Source organism: Orcinus orca, chromosome 15 (assembly GCF_937001465.1).
Source record: "Orcinus orca chromosome 15, mOrcOrc1.1, whole genome shotgun sequence".
Taxonomy (NCBI): domain Eukaryota; kingdom Metazoa; phylum Chordata; class Mammalia; order Artiodactyla; family Delphinidae; genus Orcinus; species Orcinus orca.
The window spans coordinates 71606851-71626040 of NC_064573.1; the positions used below are offsets into that span (position 1 = coordinate 71606851).

Consider the following 19190-nt stretch of genomic DNA (forward strand, 5'->3'; position numbering starts at 1 on the left):
ACATCAATCGGTCCTTCTGGACTGAATGGGGATCCTGGGGGGCTGGAGGGGGGGGGAGCAGCACAGCCATGCTGGTCAAGAAGCTGCTTCTCAGCAAGAGCACCGCCACTGCCCGAGCGCCCACCACGTGGTAGAGGCCACACGAGGCTCTCAGCTGTGCCACCCTGTCTAATTCCCAAGCTCTGCGGGGAAGGCCTTCTTTCCTCTCTGACAAATGAAGGAAGCCAGCCCAGCTCCTGAAAGCATCCCGGGGAGAGCCTGGGCAACCTCATCTTCAACCAAGGCCCCTGGGGACTCTGGTACACATGGAAGTTCTAAGAAAATACAAGGCACTGGTCTGGGAATCCATATTTCCGGGTTCTAATGCTTGGTCTATTCTGGGTACGTTCTGATATTCACTTACAGGGCTCTCTGTTCATTCATTCGAATAGCCGAGTATTTGCAGACTAAGGAGAACCACGCTAAGCCAGGCCTTAAGGGATGGGGCTGTGTGTGGGCAGTGTGGATGTGTGCCAGGCCACTTAGAAACATAATTCCTGAAGAAGGGAAACATCAGGTGCAGAAACATCACACTACAGAACAGGACACTAACGCTCCTCATTTCCAACTCTGGCCATACATCGGAAGAACCTAGGAAACTTTTCCTTCTTTTTTTTTTTTCTTTGCGGTACGCGGGCCTCTCACTGTTGTGGCCTCTCCCGTTGCGGAGCACAGGCTCCGGACGCGCAGGCTCAGCGCCCATGGCTCACGGGCCCAGCCGCTCCGTGGCATGTGGGATCTTCCCGGACCGGGGCACGAACCCGTGTCCCCCGCATCGGCAGGCGGACTCCCAACCGCTGCGCCACCAGGGAAGCCCGAAACTTTTAAAACATATTCACATCCAGGTCTAACGTCAGACAATTCTAGTTCAGAAGGTCTGTGACGAGTCCTCAGCATCTGCTTTTTTAAAAGTCCCAGAAATTGTCCCAACTCACATCCAGGGCTAAGAACCCCTGAACTTAACAGTAACAGAAGACACAGAGGAAACTGGCTCCCCTTGTGGCCTTCATAAGAGTACCTTACACACAGTAGGTACATGATAAATGTTTCTGCTGGTGGAAGATAACACCAATAAAAACGTGTTGTCCTCTCGGAAGGAGATTAACACAATCAGGTGCAATGTAGGGAGGTCACACTAGGTCAAAAAAACAAAATAATACCCTCCTTGGAAGCAGCAAAACAGGTTAGCAGATAATTGCACGTGCCCTTCTTCTACCAATACTGTCAGACTCACAGGTGTTCTTGCCCTTGAAAGGCAGCCCTGCATTACAGTCATCTGAGGTGACAATCATAACGAGGGATCAGACCTCTGATAAGCTCTGCTGTTGACAAAGCACTCTGGCTAACGTCAGCCTATTTGATCTTCATGAAGCTCTCCCATGCAGGCTGAGCGGGCATTGTTATACTCATTTTATAGATGACGAAACAGGAAGTTATTAACCGGTTATGATTTTAGGATTTCTGATGCTACCTCTTGCAAAAAAAAAAAAACCCCAGAGAAAATGAGCATAAAAGTATAGGCTCGGGCTTCCCTGGTGGTGCAGTGGTTGAGAGTCCGGTTGAGAGTTCGTGCCCCGGTCCGGGAAGATCCCACATGCCGCGGAGCGGCTGGGCCCGTAAGCCATGGCCGCTGAGCCTGCGCGTCCGGAGCCTGTGCTCCGCAACGGGAGAGGCCACAAGAGTGAGAGGCCCGCGTACCACAAAAAAAAAAAAGAAAGTATAGGCTCAAAAAAGGATAGAAATTAAGACAACATTGTAAATCAACTATACTTCAAAAAAAAAGATTCAAATTGACTGGCCTGGTTGAAACGAACTGAACTATTGATACTTTTGCGTGGATAGAATTAACTCTCGATCGCACTCAGCTCTGCCCAGTGATTACTGAGTAGACTGGTTTGTCCAGTGGACTTGACGATAATTCAAGAAAAAAATGGAATGCATATAAAGTTGTCACTACAGAAAAGGTGGTGCCCGTGAACACTCCCAAGAGGAGCTTCCATTAATTCCATCTAGGTTAAATACTGACTGTGCCCCTACCGTGCCTGGTCAGTGCTAAACCCTGGGAATTCAAAGTGAAACAGAAACGGTTTCTGCCCCGGAGCAACAGCACAGTCTAGTGGGTCAGACAGACGCAGGACAGTACCTGCAATGTAGCGCAGCAGGTCCCACGACGCAGGGATGTATAAGGTGCCATATATGCACACGCACGCGTGCACACACACATACACACACACACTCAGGAGGGAGCGATGCCCAGCCCAGCCGGGGGGTCCAGGGAGATCTCCCTGAAACACCACCATGCTGGGCCTCAAAGGACCTGTAAACAGGGACAAAGAGAGCAAGGAGCAGGAGAGTAGGAAGATTCTGCTACACGTGCCCTCCAGGGAACAGGGGAGGAGGATCTGGTCTCTGTGGTAAGAGGTTCCACTGAGAATTCATAAATGTCTATTCAGGTTTATAAGTCAGTTCCTTATAAGTCTGGTTAGCATGAGTTGCTTTCTCAGAACTTGATCACCCCTGGGTGAACTAATATTCCAGTTTCAGAACGTGCAAAGCTAAGAATCAAACCCTGGGCGAGTTATTGAGCCAGAAGTTCTCAGCACCCGAAGGCCTAGTAGCCACTCATCGAGGGTTATTTTAAGTAAGTCAACGATACCTCCAATCCGAATGGGGCTTCATAATTTACAGAGAGCTTGCCCCTACATTTCTTCACTTAATTCTTACAATGCCACTTTTCTGATGAAAGAACCAAAACAGAGAAGATAGACGACGTGTCTGCCGTCGTACGGCCCATAAGGGGCCGGACGAGATTGACAGGCTTCAAGTTCAGGGCTCTTCCTGTAGAATCCCGAGGTCAGACGGCAGGACGGTGTGACCTGCAGCCACAGGAGCAGCAGGGAGAGCTGGATGGATGCAAGTCTACCTTAAAACCACTCCTGGCGATGGTTTAAATGGATCCAGAACCCCCTTCCTACCAAAATGAAGTTTGTAAAGATGCAAAGGAGACGGAAGACCTGTACATGGACTAAGGTAAGCGGCCTGCAGGTGGAAATGGAAAACTCTCTTCACTGCTCTCCCATGGGTGCCTCCCTCATTTTCAACTCAAGTTCAAAAGTCACAAAGACCCCGGGCTGTGCCGAGGCCTTATTTTTATTTTGTCCTTTACGGGGCATTCAGCAAGGCCTTGTCCCATGTGCCATTCTTCGGGGCCTAAGCAAACAACTCACCTGACACACTGATCAGCTAGAGCCCCCCAAAAGCTCCCCTCCACACAGGATGCTGACAGCAGGGAAACTCCAGCTCTGCAGGGCCTTCTACTCAGGGAATGGGGTCACTGGCAAGAAATGCTGGCAGGGCTTGTTACAAATGTCTTTGCTGCTGGGGCATGTATTGTTTGGCTAGAAGGCGTAGGCTTCTCTCAGAGAGAAGGAATGTCCAGAAGTATTTTGGACAGTAAGAGACATTCTCTGCAGCCAGCTACACAGTACTCCTTCCTACCATGGGTAGGAGCAAGCAGCCGAATATACCAACAAGCTCGCAGAATCGGGACTTGCCCCCCCCAACCCCCCGGAAAAGCGAGACAGCAAATAACACACCTTGGATTGGCTTCACAAACCGTGGGATAGCTCCTCGATGGCCCCCAAGAGCCCTCAGGCCCCGTGTGTGGAAGCCGGAGCCAGTGTATCTTCCCGTGAACGTCTGGTACACCGGCATCTAAGCCCCCTTCGTGAGCTCAGAGGGAGAAAGGCCACACTGTGCAGGAAACGCAATGGCAGCAGAGGCAACCTAGCCAGCCAGAAACAACAGGCACACGAAGGAAATGTTTTTGAAATAATTCAAAAATTCCAAGAACGAATTGTGTCAAATGTCCCCGGTTCTCGGTCCTTTCTTTGGGATGCAGCCCATCCCATATTCATGGGTCGCCAAGCCCTAACCTTTCCCGGGCGCCCCTTCCTTCCCAGTCCCCCAGCCCCGTAAGCCATGCGACGTCCACGCACTGTGTGCCCGGCTCTGTGCTTGGTCCTCAGGGTCCCTGCAGGGCAGTGCTTTCCCAGAGAAAAGACATCTTCTCCACCTGTGCCGTCCAATACGGCAGCCACCAGCCATAGAGGCCTATGTTCTGAACACTCGAAATGCGATGAGTGTGACTGATGAGCTGAATTTGTCATTTTATTTGATTTTAATTAAATCTGAATTAGCCACGTGCGGCTACCAGCTATGATATGGGACAGCACAGCTGTACCGGGAGCTTGCAGCCTAACGAGAGTCAGGGCAGAGAACAGAGGACCCCGTGCCTTAGTTCCCAGCCACTGCTCTTGTTACATTATGTCCCAGCTCCAGAACGTCCAATGATGCAGCATTATCTATAGAACCCAGAGTCCTTGTGCTTGCTTTGTACAGCAGCCAGTCAGCCATGCCATGTCGCTAACTAAATTTCAGTCATCCGGCACTCTCGGACCTCAGGGAGCTTATAATGCAATCAGCGAAAGTGATTTATAATAAAGAGCTTCCTTGTATCAGCTCTTACACTAGTCCTCCCACACTCCATGCGATCTCTGCTCCATCCCCGTCTATGTCATTGTCATCATCAACTCTTCTACTCTGGGTCTCTAGCACAGTCTCCTCTCTCCTGATTGCCTCCCCACGTCCTGTCCACCTTCCAACGTTCACGCCTTCTCCAGGAAGTCCTCCCTCACCACCCTAGCTGCAAGCCATGCTCTTCCCTTTCGACATGTTACAGCACCTTCTCTCACCGTGCTGGTGAAGAAACTAAGGCTCAGAGGGTAAGTCACTCATCCAAGGTCATATACTTAGAAAGGGATAGGAACCCAAGGCCCCAAACTATGTTCCTGGACCTATTTACCTACTAACTGGTGGCGATGTTATCTTCACACCAGTATATTTTAACTTCACGATGGGACTCCAGGGCCAGGACACATGTAATTTTTTAAGTCTCCCTCCCTGCCTGACATATAATAGAGTCGATACTCAGAAGTAAATACTCATAAACTGGCCGCGCTGTACCCTTCTCCAGCCTCAAAGCATTTTGTGACTAACTCACCTTGGTCACCTCTGAGTAGCTGCAACAGTGGGTGCTCAGCACACACAGGATGAACAGGACGGATAAGACTCACAGATAACAGAGAACAAACCAGTGGTTATCAGTGGGGAGACGGGTGGAGGGAGGGGCAATATAAGGGCAGGGGATCAAGAGGTACAAACTACTACGCTATGCAATAAGCTACAAAGATATACAGTACAACACAGGGAATATAGCCAATAGTTTTTAAAACTATAAATGGAGTACAAGCTTTAAAAATTGTGACTCACTATATTGTAACCTGTAACTTATATTATACATCAACTATACTTCAACAAAAAAATAAAGGGCTTCCCTGGTGGTGCAGTGGCTGACAGTCCGCCTGCCGATGCAGGGGACACGGGTTCGTGCCCCGGTCCGGGAAGCTCCCACATGCCACGGAGCGGCTGGGCCCGTGAGCCATGGGCGCTGAGCCTGCGCGTCCGGAGCCTGTGCTCCGCAACGGGAGAGGCCACAACAGTGAGAGGCCCGCGTACCAGAAAAAATAAAAAATAAAAAAATAAATTAAAAAGATGCCCTATTACTCAACTAAAACATGTAACCTGGGAAAATAGTTCTCAAGCTTCAATCAATTATCAGACACCTCTAACTAAGCATTACAACCTCTGGAAAAAACAAAAGACTCACTGCATAAATGCAGTTACAGTCAGGTCCTCTTGGCAACGCAGTGTTTCAAACAACACAACTAAGTTCTCCTCATCACTGGAGTCCTGAGAGCCAAGGCTACAACTTCTCCGTCTCTGGATGCCCCTCAGATGTGCACTCAGTAAATATAAAACCGATAAGAAACATCTTTGCTGTGTGTCATGCTGGGCGTGTCATACATATTAACCTAATATTAACCTAATCCTCAGCATCCACCTACGGGGAAACTGAAGCTCAGAGACATCAAGTCGCTTGTCCAAATTCACGTGGCCAAAAAGCGGAAAAGGCAGGAGAAGACACCAGGAGTCTCACCTGTAAGCATCAAACCTCTGCCGAATTGACACCCGTGGGGAAACACAGAGTGAAGAAAGTAAGTCTGTTTCTCTTCCCCAACAATTCAGACCGAAAACCATCTGGTGGGCAGAGCAAGGCAGGCCTCTGGGTTAGGGAGAGGGTGTGGTGAGCAGCAGAGAGGTGGCTGCAGATAGGGGGGTTGATCAAACAAGTAAACACTTTAGGGACAATGGGAGCCAGGTTCCTATCAGAAAAGGGATTACAGGGGCTTCCCTGGTGGTGCAGTGGTTAAGAATCCGCCTGCCCTGGTCTGGGAAGACCCCACATGCCGCGGAGCAACAACGCCCGTGCACCACAACTATTGAGCCTGTGCTCTAGAGCCCGCAAGCCACAACTACTGAAGCCCGCGCGCCTAGAGCCCGTGCTCCACAACAAGAGAAGCCACCGCAATGAGAAGCCCATGCACCACAACAAAGAGTAGCCCCTGCTCGCCGCGACTAGAGAAAGCCCATGTGCAGCAACAAAGACCCAATGCAGCCAAAAATAAAAATAAATAAAACAAATAAATTTATTTTTAAAAAAAGAAAGAAAAGGGATTACAAATATGGAGAGAGAAAAAACTAGAATGAACCCAGAGATGTTGGATCAGAATTGAAGGTATTAGCTTGAATTCATGGTTTTCAATATATTTAAATAGAGAAAAAAATACAGATGCAAACATGTGTGTGCGCGTGTGTGCTTGCATGTGCACGTACCTCCACATATCCCCTAATTCTGCCCACTGAAGGGGCCTGTGGAAAGCAATGCCCCCAACAGTAATAATAAGTACACTTACCTCAGCTTCTTTATTTTTGTTTTCCAGATTAATTTGGTATAATTTTATTTCTTCAAAAGAAAAGTCCTTAATTAATATTGTTTGTTTTTAGAGAGTAGAAAGAGCTTCAAGGCATCTTTATATAGAGTACATGAAAAAAAAATGTAATATTTTCTGCTTTTTTAACTTAGTGGACATTTAGTTCTCAGATATGCCCATGGATCAACTAAAACCCAAATAAATGGAACGTGACAACCTGTATCTACCACTTTCCATGTTCTGTATTCCACTGTCAGATTTCTAGGTCCAGCCCCAGCTCCTAATCTCATCCATCAATTATCCCTTCCAATTATTATTCACAGGGGTTAAAATGCTTCATAAATTCTTTATTAAAAATTTTTTTTGTTGAAGTATAATTGACCTAACACCACTGTTAGTTCCAGGTGCACAAGATAGTGATTCACAAAATAATCACCACCTGCCTCGGTTTTGAAATTCCATTCTCTACTAAAAGGAACTAGGTAGGGCTCCTTGGAGAAATGAGGGATTCCAGAGATGGGGGATGGAAAGTACAAGATGAGGTTTGCCATCTGGTGTCAGAAAATAAGGCAGTGCTTAAAGGAAGATGTGGATACGTCAAGGGACAGGGAAGCCAGCTTGAAGGAGACCCCACAGGCTAAATCAGGGACAATTTGAACCTTGAAGTCAAGAACACAATTAACAGACTATGAACGGATGCATGAAACAGACAAACAGGAGTCCACACAGATATAAATAAATGGAAAAGTTGAGGGGGCATCGGGTACTGACCTAATTTCAAAGTATTCCCCCCTGCAAGAAACACTTCTTGATAAAGGGGGAAAAGAATACCTGTGCAGTAAAGAAGCCGGGCAAAGCCACTTGAGGACCACGGTGAACATCACCGGTGATGAGACACACGGTGTTGCACGACCCGAATCTAATTCTGAGGGAACATCAGTCAAACCCAAACTGAGGGACATTCTACAAACTGCCGGGCCTCTCCCTTCAAAGTGTCCAGGTCACGAGAGTCAAAGGAAGACTAAGGAATGCCCCAGACTGAAGGAGAGTCAGGAGACAGGACAACTGCATGCAGCAGGCGATCCCGACCTGGATCCTTTACAACAGAGGACACTGCTGGGACAAACGGTGGACCCTGAATGGGGTCTGAGGATTAGAAAAATGTTATTTGTACTATATTTGCAACTTTTATGTACGTTTTGTTTCTGAATTTTTAAAATTACTTAAAAAAATTTTTTTTAATTCCACTTAACTGGATTTTGGCAGAAACACTCCTTTTAATTCTTCTCTATTGGCCAGTGATTAAAAACTTAAGACCCTCTCACTGGTCATCATCACTGGCAGACGTCCTGACTTCCTGCTTCCCTCTTGGATGCTCTGACCCGCAGCACCTGAGATCTCTCCCTGCCTCAGGACCATTTCCCCTCTGTGTTTCCATAACAGCAGCAGCCTCGCTTCTTGCCTAAGGCAGTGGAGGATGATGGGAAGCTCCCCTCTCTGGGCTCCTCTTGGTCTGTGGCTGTCCAGATTTCGAGAGCCTCGCACACACATGGCCCTGGCCCATGTAAGACCTAATTTTAGCATTTTCCTGCTCTGAGACCACACTTTCGGAAAAGTGGGGGGCCAACCTGCCCGGGTGAGCCTCCCATTGTGACAGGCACGCGAAGTCAGGACGCTGCAGACCTGCAGGATGTGACTCAGCATCCTGTTTTCAACGGTTGGGGTAGCCAGCAGATTTGGCACCAAGCGCTGCAGCTGACCTCACCTCTCAAGACAACAAATACCCAGGTTAATTGGTGGGATGGGCCCGTGGCATCAGCTCTCCCTGTGGGCCTCAGGGCCAAACCTAAGACAACCTGCCTGTCTGCCCATCTCACTGGGTCTCCTCACGAATACCCATCCGCAGGTATCTACCAGGAACAGTTCTTCAGAGAAACTGACCTGGTGGTATTTTAAGGACACCATGAGTCAAGCAACTGATCTTGTTTCTCTCTTTGCTTTGACTCCCAGGAAGCTCAAAGTCAGATGTGTAGCCAAACTCCAGTAACTATACCAACATTACGCCTTGAATCCCACATACAAACCTTCTCCTCACTTTGCTTTATTTTCCCCTATGTTCACCATGTTCCACTTTTCCAATTCTAAATCATACTGTTCCCTTTGAATGTTATAAGCTGTTTCAAATTGCTTTTGGGCAGAGCTATGGTAGACACAGCAAACATGTTACCTCTGGAGGGTAAGGACTCTTTTTTTATTTAACATGGAATCCCCAGCATTCAGCACAGAACCCAATACACATATAGGCACCAAACATGCTGGGTTGGCCAAAAAGTTCGTTCAGATTTTTCCATAACAGCTTATGGAAAACCCGAACGAACTTTTTGGCCAACCCAATACACTGGCTGGATTGATAAGGCAAATATAACTCTAAATAAAAACTGCTGGGCTTCCCTGGTGGCGCAGTGGTTGAGAGTCCGCCTGCCGATGCAGGGGACACGGGTTCGTGCCCCGGTCTGGGAGGATCCCACATGCCGCAGAGCAGCTGGGCCCGTGAGCCATGGCCGCTGAGCCTGCGCGTCCGGGGCCTGTGCTCCGCAACGGGAGAGGCCACAGCAGTGAGAGGCCCGCATACCGCAAAAAAAAACAAAACAAAACTGCCTCCGTTACAAGGTTGCTTCATAAGCGACACATCTCCCTCCCACTCCGTGTGGCGGGGCCTGCACAGGGCGCCCGGGCTTGGGGAGCGGGCTCCTGAGAAAGCCCCCTTGCCGTATGGCTCAGCGGCCTCCACCCCAGAAGCGAACAGCCCCTCCCAACTTCCAGCTGCTTCAGACAAGACACGGAACAGCGGCCTTGGACATCTGGGCAGAAGGGACAAGCAATTTCCAGAGGCGGCAGCGGGCCCGGCTCTCTCCGAAGCACGCCAACAGTCCCCTCCCTTGTGGGTCCCGATCTGGGGACTCATGCCTTGAGAACTCTCGGCAAGCGTGTGGGAATCACTTCTGCCAGCGCGGGGAGGCCCCCCGCAGGGAGGGCACCAGACGTTTCCTAAGGCGGGGCCTCTGAGGCCTTCTTTGAAACAAAGTCTTTTTAAAAATAGCTTCAAAAGTAGCCATTCAAGGAAAAAAAAATTTTTTTTAACCTGTACAAATAAATAAATAAAGGCAGACAAGACACGATGGTTCGCCTGGTACCAGGCTCAGTGTAACTTGGAGGGAAACAGGTCAGGCGTTGGCTGTTTTTTCCCCTGGGTTCCACTCAGTTGACCTTTTGGTCTTTGGTCTGGGGGGGAACACGGTCAGGAAGGCGGCAGAAGGGACTCTCGCTTCCCACCATCTATGAAAATACCGGTGCCCTGTGGCTGGCAAGGACCAGACACTACACACTGTACAAGACACCCTCCCAGCCTCATACAAGCCCCCTGAACCGAGGAGGACCCTTCCTGTTTCGGGGAGGGCAGGGGGCTGGCCTGAGGTCACAGTCACACAGGCGGTCAGGGGGTGGGTACAGACACAACCCAGCAGCCCCACCCCATCGAGGCACAGCCAACAGCACGATTCCGTAATTTACACGGCAGTCTGGGCATTGCTGATCCTCTCCCCACACGGCCGGGCAGGATGGCCGGGGGGTGCTCTCATCAGCACATTGCCTCTGCCGCGGGAGTGGGGACCATCGCCAGGGCTTTCCACACCCCAGAGTGGGAGCCTTGTGGGCCAGACGCGTGGTCTTGCCCCCAGCCCCCAGCCCCATCACTCAGCACGCCCTGCAAGTGGCTACTCCTGACTTCGATTAATCCTCTCTGATGAATCCTGTTTTCTTCCTGCAGCCTTCCTCAAAACAGAAGGACTCCCGTGGATATCCTCCTAGTCTTAGGAATTTCCCACTACACTGCCCAGATCCAGGGTACCTGACCACAGCACGACATACGCCAAGGATGAACTCTAAAGGCGGGAGTCCCTTCTGTTCAGATGGCCGCCGCCATGCGTGTGGCCCTGCTCCGGGGTGAAGCGCGCCTGGCTTGATGCTCACTGAGAGGGAAGTGGGTCCGAACAGAGGGTCCACTTCCTCTCAGCAGTCACACCAGTTCTCTCCATCTCAGCGTGACTTGGCGAGATGCCCCACACAGGGCTAACCTTGCTCTCAGCCTGAGAAGAAAGGAGAAACTCTGGACGGCCTGTTAGAAAGCTACCGAGAATGGTCAGAAGTGTTAACAAGGTAACACAGAACTAGACTGGTGGGTGTGAGTGAGGACTCTCCTTCTTGCATTTGGAAGCCATAATCTCATCTCACCTCTTCACTTTACAAAGGAGGCAGTGGGGGCCCAGAGACCTTTAGTGACTGGCCTAAGGTTGCACAGCAGATGACACATTGTAGGACAGAACCTAGGTTTTCTGACTCCCACTCACAGCTTTGCTCCATTTACCACGAGGGTGATCGGGTACCACGATCACCCAGGAAGAAAGAGCTCGCATGAACGAGCATTCTTGGTGTGCACACAGGCACCCCTGGAGTGCAAACACGCTCCCCTGGTTTGTACACAGGCTCCCCTGGTGTGTACACATACTCCCCTGGTGTGCAAACACACTCCCGTGGTGTGCTAAGTGCACAGGAAGGATGAGACCAGGGCTTCCAGGCATTCTTTTTTTTTATTTTATTTTTGCGGTACGCGGGTCTCTCAGTGTCGTGGCCTCTCCCGTTGCAGAGCACAGGCTCCGGACACGCAGGGTCAGCGGCCATGGCTCACGGGCCCAGCCGCTCCGCGGCATGTGGGATCTTCCCGGACCGGGGCACGAACCCGTGTCCCCTGCATCGGCCGGCAGACTCTCAACCACTGCGTCACCAGGGAAGCCCCCAGGCTTCTTTTGAAGTCTAAGCACTGGTATTTCAAAAGTTTAATGAAACCTACTAGACTCTGAGCAAAATCCATTTTAAGTTAACCTTAATAACTTTAATTACGTTCCAACAGAATCAAATTAACTCTTCACCTCTGTTCTCACGTGTCCCCATTCCAGGATGAGTTTTCTAACGACAACAAAATCTATTTAACACATGCTGAAGGCGAATTCTGATTTTAACATCAAACGTTCCAACCAACTGCCCGGAAGAATACCGGAGTTAAACCGAAAGGGAGGGCAGAATGGTACAACGGCCCCAGGACGTTCCACGTGTGTGCACCCCAGTGTTTCAGGTTGGGAGTCGACGGGAGGTAGCTGCCTCTAACGCCACGCGGGTGGGGACAGGAAGGGATGAGCTGAACACAAACCTGCAGGTGCCCTGTGGGGCCAGGAGCAGCAAGGAAGGGACACAGGCTTCTGAGTCACAGCGACCTGCATCTCAACCCTGGCTCCGGCCCCTGGGAACTACAGTTTCCTACAATGAGGCAGGCACCTTGTGGGGGTGACAGAAACGAGACAAGCTGCCTCCAGTTCCCAGCCCAGGGCCTGCACCTACAGGCCCCCGCTGAACGGGAGCCACGAGGAGCACCCCTCACCCTCCCCTGCTACCCGTCCAGGCGACTGCATGGGAAGGGGCATCGACTACAAGTCTCACTCTAGGTCAAGGTCAGGGAGCTCACAGGACAGGGCACACGGCTCACGGTGGGGCCCCTGGGGTTCAGCCAGAAGGGAGGAGGGCAAAGCCACGGGAGGCGGGCTTGCGGAGATGGCTCTCGAATTTTGGGGCTCAGAGCACAGGCTTTGGAGTCAGAGACTCGGAGCATGAGGGTCCTGGCTCCATCACTTCCTACTAACTGAAGTTAGGCCAGCTACCTCCCTGAGGCTTTGTCTTCTCATCCAGAGAATGGGAACAGAAGTGGTGCTTTCCTTACACAGACTAAATAAAACAACGCCCAGGAGGCAACTCACAGAGCACAGCACGTTTGAAGGGCTCACGTCCACAGCCTCCGTCCCTGGTTGACTTTTCCTCCTCAGCACCTGCTAACACACTTAAGGTACCTGTTCATCTTACCTACTGTCTTGTCTCCCCCAACAGAATGTCAGCCACAAGGGCAGGGATTTCTGTGCTCTGTTCACTGCTATATTCTCAGTCCTAGGACAGTGCTTGGCACACAGTAAGTGCTCAGTAAGGATTTGGTGAATGAATGGCTTGTAAGTAGATTAGGACAGGGGTGCTGAGACTGTGCTAACAGCACCTGTATTGCCAAACTGCAGGGGGAAATCGCAGGAAAAATTTCTCTGTCCTTTGCTTCCTGTGTGTTGTCCAAGACCACTCTGAGTTCCTCACCATGAGACAGAACTTGGAAAATTCAATTTACAAGACCTCGATGGCCCATCCAGTGCACACCAGGCACCGGGAGAGGTGACGGGAGAGGCGGGGAAGGCTCTGTCCTTAGGGTGGGCTCGTGGTCAAGTGGGCAGGCGCCCTGGGCAGTGGCTCAAGGCCTCGTGCTCAGAAGGGCTCCGAGCTTGGTTAATGCTCTGCTGCTGCCACCTTGAAATTCTTCATCGCTTTTTAAAAAGTGGATCTACCATTTTCATTTTGCACTGGGCTCCACAAATTATACAGCTGATCCTCCCAGCAGAGAACATTTATGTACTTCGGTAAATACTGAACAACAAGTCCCAAGTCTCAGGGAAATACTAAGGAGAGATAAACGCCTGTGGGGAAAAAAAGGAAGAGTCAGAAGCGACCAGAGGAAGCGACCTGAAGGAGGCAGAGGCGGGGCATTTGTCGGAACGTCTATGATGCCACAGGTTATTTTGCCCATTGGAAAATGAGGCCTGCCCAGGTCCTATGACAGCCAGGTGAGGTGACAGATGACAGAGGTGGAAGCCAAACCCAGGCCTGTCCCTCCCCAAGGCCAAAGCTCATGGAAAAAATGTCTAAGGGTCACTGGAGGTGTTATTGCAGAGGTCAATATGCAACACGGGGCAAACACGAGATGCCAAGCCTCCAGGTGTGAAGGCACGTACGGGTGCTGAGTGGAGAAAATGACGGTCTCTGGCATGTGGTCGACTCCTGCCGGCTCCCTGGGGCTCCTGGCCTCTTCCCACCAGCCAGTGATGCCTTTATATAAGTGATGCCTTCACACCCTGCCACATCTGTAACACTGTACAGAAACCTACTCGGTTACATGTCTTGTTTTCTCTACATTAGACTGGGGCATCTCAAGAAATCCCGCAGACTGAGACTGGTAGGCAGATTCTGAGGTTGCCCAGGACCCCAGGCCTTGGGGCAGGCACCCTGGATGAGCCCCCTATGCTGAGTGTGCTGGGACCAGGGAACAGGATGGGAGAGCTGCTCCCTTCATTAGGTTATACCCTATGGTAAAGGTGATGGGATGGTCCCTCTCCTGATGGCATTCCCTGATGGCATCAGATTCTCCTGTCGGCCTTGAAGCAAGCCACCACCCGTGGAATCTACAGCTGCAAGAGAACGCATTCTGCCAAGAACCAGCGTGAGCCTGGAAGAGGACCCAAGCCACAGATGAGATCCCGGCCCTGGCTAACACCTTGACTGCAGCCACGTGGACACAGCTCAACCACGTCCGGGTTCCTGGCCCACAGGAGCTGTGAGGAAATAAGCGTGTATCATTCTGGACCACTGAGTTTGGAGTAGCTTGTTACACAGCAGTAGACAGCTGACACAGCGGCCTGCTGCACAGAGCCTGGATGCTGCAAATGCTCGACACCTCTTGCCGGGACTTAAATGGACAGACTCCCAACAGTCACAGTCAAGTCTTGACGGCTAAGGAACCATCAAGAAAGGCAGAGAGAAACCGCAAAGGGTGGACAGGCCTCGAAGAAGAGGTTGTGAATAAAGACTGGGAAGTGATCTGAAGAGCAAGGACACACCAACCACCACCCCTTCCTGACGCAGTTGGGGTGGGAGAAAAGCTTATATGGAGAGCGGGGTCCTCTAGGGATTTCCAGGTCAAGACCGGAAGGAGGAGAGGGTAGAGGGAAAGGCAGAGTTGTAAGGGAGTTCACAGTTTACCACTGAAACCAGATAAAACAGAGAAGACAAAGTCCTGCTGCTTTGGCCCAAACGTTTGCTTGGGCAAGTAAGAAAAGAAATTAAAAGAACGCTAATGATCATTTTCACGTGCTTCACTTCAAATACTGGATGATAAAACCCCCCAAAAAAACAAAACCGCAGGGCTTCCCCTGTGGCGCAGTGGTTGAGAGTCCACCTGCCGATGCAGGGGACGCGGGTTCATGCCCCGGTCCGGGAAGATCCCACATGCCGCGGAGCGGCTGGGCCCATGAGCCATGGCCACTGAGCCTGCGCGTCCGGAGCCTGTGCTCCGCAACGGGAGAGGCCACAACAGTGAGGGGCCCGCGTACCACAAAAAAACCCAAAAAAAACAGCAAAACACTCACTCCTGATCCACACTCTGGAAAGAACACAACCATATTCCCTCCCCAGGGCCCCGCCTGGCACACAACCACTTACGTCTCATGCCAGACGGAGGCGACTCCCAGGATGGTGAGGGAGCCAGGAGCTGCTGCCAGCAGGCCATAAGCTCACCAGTTCCCACAGTCTGAACAGCGCAGCTTCCCAAAGGGGATCGCTGGAGGCCGGCGGCCATCTGCACACGCAGAGAGCAGGACAGAGGGAGCGAGAGCTGGGTCTACGGCTCTGCGTCACTCAGCTTCCCTCTGGACGGGCGGTAAGCAGGTCTCAAGATGTCCGCCAGAAGGCCTTCGGAGAAACCATCCGGATGACAATAAAGATTCTGCAGAAGGTGCGTTCCTGTTTACATCCTACAGGGATGTCACTGGGTAAAGGACGCAGGCTGGTCCAAGTCACAGGACAGCCACGGGGGTGGCCCTCTCAGCCCCACACAGTGGACGCGGCACCTGCTGGGGGTCAGAGCCTCTACTTCTGGGCTGTGAACCTAACACTGATAGCAACACCATCCTCTGAAGACCAAACGTAGCCACTGTCCTCCACGCCCGTTGTGGACCTGGCTCTGTGCAAGGAGCCCCACACAAAGTATTCGCCAACCCTGAAAGGTCATAGCTTTATCCATTTTACAGATGGAAGAACGGAGACCCACAGAGGCATAGTGACTCCCAGATGCATGCTGGCACCTCTACTAGTGCAGAAGCCAGGCTCCGAGGCTAGATCTGCCTGACTCCAAAGCCCACGTCTTTCCTCGACACATCTTTCTCACACATGAATGCAATTCGCTGTAGAATCAAAACAAAGTTAATATGTTTAAACTGCTGAAGTGCTTTGTGCAGGCAGAGAACTAAGACCCTGTCACTAAGATGTCACCAACAGTTAGGGACGAGACAGAAACACAGGTACCTGCCAGGGAAGGCAGGTATGGTACCCAGCACAGAGAGAAAGCAAGAGCCACCTGCCAAGGAGAGGGAAGCCACAGAGGTTTGGGATGGGAGCACGCTGAGCTGGCCATGAGGACTGTGGCCAACTGGAAAGGGAACTGGCTTAGAGAAAGAGCCTGGTCAGGGAGCAGGGGTAGGACTGAAAAGTGGCACATTCGACGAAAGGCCAGTGACGAGGGTGAAGGAGGAAAAAAGCGTGGCGACCAGGAGGAAGCAGCACGGGCGCTTCCAGACTGGCGTCCCTCTGACAGTGGGGACGATAAACTGACGCAGAGCGATGGGTGGATGGGTGGCCCCTCAGTGGATCAGGGGAGGTACAAGGACCTGACTGATGGTGCCACCAGGGGGGGACAGGGGAGGAAGAGGGCAGGTGACAGAAGATCCAACCCACGGATTCAGCAATTTACTGGCTACACGTGGCTCTAAGATCACTTCTTGGAGGACCCGAAAGATGAAACTGTCAATTAAGGGTAGACAAAGGGGCAAAGAGAGAGGCATATCCTGCGGCCTCCCCAGTTTCTCTCCCTCCCCAGCGCCCTTCAGAAACCAAACCAGGCCAGATTACCTTCAGGATGAATGTGAAGCAAAGAGAAATCTCCTCTCCCCAACTCTCCTCCCCAAGACGAGCAACCAATGAGGGACCATTCCACACATTTTTTTTTCTCTAGGAGAAGCTTAGAGAGCACAGGCCTGAAAATGCAAATCCACACGCAGGTGCCAATGAGTTTCAGTCAAAGCTTACACCAGGACAGCAGGACTTCTCTTGTTTGGTTCGGAGGGTTAGAAACCAGGACGGTGTCCACTGCCTAAAACGGGGCGTGGACATCAAGGTGAAGGAAGAGGGGAGGAAAGGGGAGCCTGTGAGGATGGGCTCAGAGACCAGGTTCCCCCCTGCAGCCCAGGTCTCCCAGAGCTCACGATGGCACTGGGGACCCACTGAGAGCAGCACAGAGGGACTCACGGTGGTCACCAGGGCGATCTGACTTCCTAGGAGGCACCATCACAAGTCAGCAGGGCTCTTGGGTTCTCGCCCTGCTGCGGCCTCTACCCACCTGGGCGAGCTCAGCAAGTTCCCACGCCTGTACGTGCAACACACCTGCTCAACTGAACCACGAAACTGGTCCCCGGAAAGGTGGTGTCCTATGACAAACTCAGGTGCTGCGGGCAACGGAGGGCCCGCTTCGAAGGCAACCTTGGGCCTCGGATTCCTCACCTGCGACCTGGGGGGAATACCCCACCTCCTGGGGTCGTTGTGAGGGTTAAATTTGGCAATGCAGAGAGCTGCCATCACTTCCCTTTGTACGGTCCTCTCCAGCTCCAAGCTGTGCAGAGAAAGGGGCCTTTTATTGGCCAGCAGCACATACACATTTTCCTACCACTGCTATTTGTAACTTCTTTATTAATGGAAACAATTCAAAACACTATGCTGTCAGTTCAGGAAGGGCAATTAAAAAACGAAAGACCATCTAAGTGAGAGGCTTAAATGCCATCTCTGGGGCAAGAGGCCTGGAAGAAAAGGATCGGCTTGAGGGGGAGAAGAGTCCAAGTCCATGTAAGGGCTGGTGAGGAGCTGGGGGCGCGGGGATGGGGCCCCACGAGGCGGGCAGCAGGCCCTCCGCCCCGCTCTCCCTCCCCCACAGTCTCCAGAGCAGACTCCACTCCTCCCCCCCCCCCCCCCCACTTGGGAATCCAGCTGATTCCAGCCTTCGAAACTCTCAGCAACCCACACCCCCAGTCTGAAGAGCAAACTTGTCACTGCCGCTGTTCCTCCCTCCAGCATAACGTGAAAACGAGGACCCACAATCGTAATAAGACAACTATTTCTCTACACATATGAGCTTTAGAAAAAATGGTGCCTTCCTTCCCTCAAACACACAGAAAACTTCAAAGACAGGCGAGGCAGAGCTCTATCACTTCCGCGGGTGAGTTGAACCAGGATAGCCTGCTCTCGGTAATGAACGGCTGACCCCAGTTTCTGAACACATATTTCCTTTTCCAATTAATTGTCCTCCTCCTCCCAAGATGAAACAGACATTAAAAAAAAAAAATCCTTTAAATTCTGTTTAATTCTTTTTTTTAAATCTAGATGTTTACTTTTTTACACTCTAAGAGCCAGAGTTTAAGACTAGTTCTTTGGTGCAGAAGAATACATTATATAATGAGGTGCTAAATCTTCTGTAAACCAACAAAACACCCAATTTCTGGCAAAGAAAAACAAACGTGCTTTTGGCGTCTACTTGTGAATACAGCAACCGAGGACTACAAGCTTGAGAAACTTCTCAAACGAGTATACGTAAAGATTTCTCACTGGCACACATGCGCGCGCGCGCGCGCACACACACACACACAAAACACCCTGAATTAATAAACTGAGGGGTTGAATGTCTGTTTCAAATCAGCAATGTACTTACCTCAAAAGGAATACCTTCCCAAAAGCAGGATGGAAAAGTGAGAACATACTAAAATGATTATTTTCTTTAAAGCAGAAGTAAAATCTGGAAGGAAGTTTATAAAGATACTCATCATCACGGTAAAGCCAGGGGGGTGGAATACTGGCAATCATTTTTTTTCTTCTCTAAATGTTACATAATGTTATTAAAGCTGTTTACAGTTAAATGTCTAGATCACTTGTAAAGCTCTCCTTCTGTCTATGTGTTCTGGATCGTTTTTAAAGCACTACTAAAAAGCTGGTGTAGTCTTTCTCGAGGGTCCTCCCTTTTGGAAAGGCACAAGAGTATTTCTTACCTGCTTGGAAGAAAGACTTCAGGACGAAAACACTAAGTCTGCTTACCTGTGGTTTAACTTGCGATCTTCATCGCTGCCAGCCTCCAACTGCAGAGAAAGAAAGAGAATGTCACAGCCCAGATGCCGCTATCGACAAGCCTCAGACACAAGGCTCACATTTCCTGCTCTGGTGTCTGCAAAAGATACAGATGTCCAGGAA

General features: G+C 50.9%; 1 protein-coding gene across 4 annotated transcripts in view; it reads right to left on the reverse strand.

Moving 5' to 3' along the window:
- Positions 1-19190, reverse strand: part of SSH1 (slingshot protein phosphatase 1) — a 61962-nt gene that overhangs the window by 37900 nt on the left and 4872 nt on the right. For 3 of the 4 annotated variants that reach the window (XM_004281375.4, XM_049698605.1, XM_033408578.2), the window contains exon 2: positions 19038-19078. In XM_004281375.4, coding sequence (XP_004281423.1) covers positions 19038-19078 — 41 coding nt within the window. Of the gene's footprint in view, positions 1-3635; positions 6375-19037; positions 19079-19190 lie in introns of those variants that run through there. The other variant, XM_033408579.2, reaches the window with a different exon arrangement.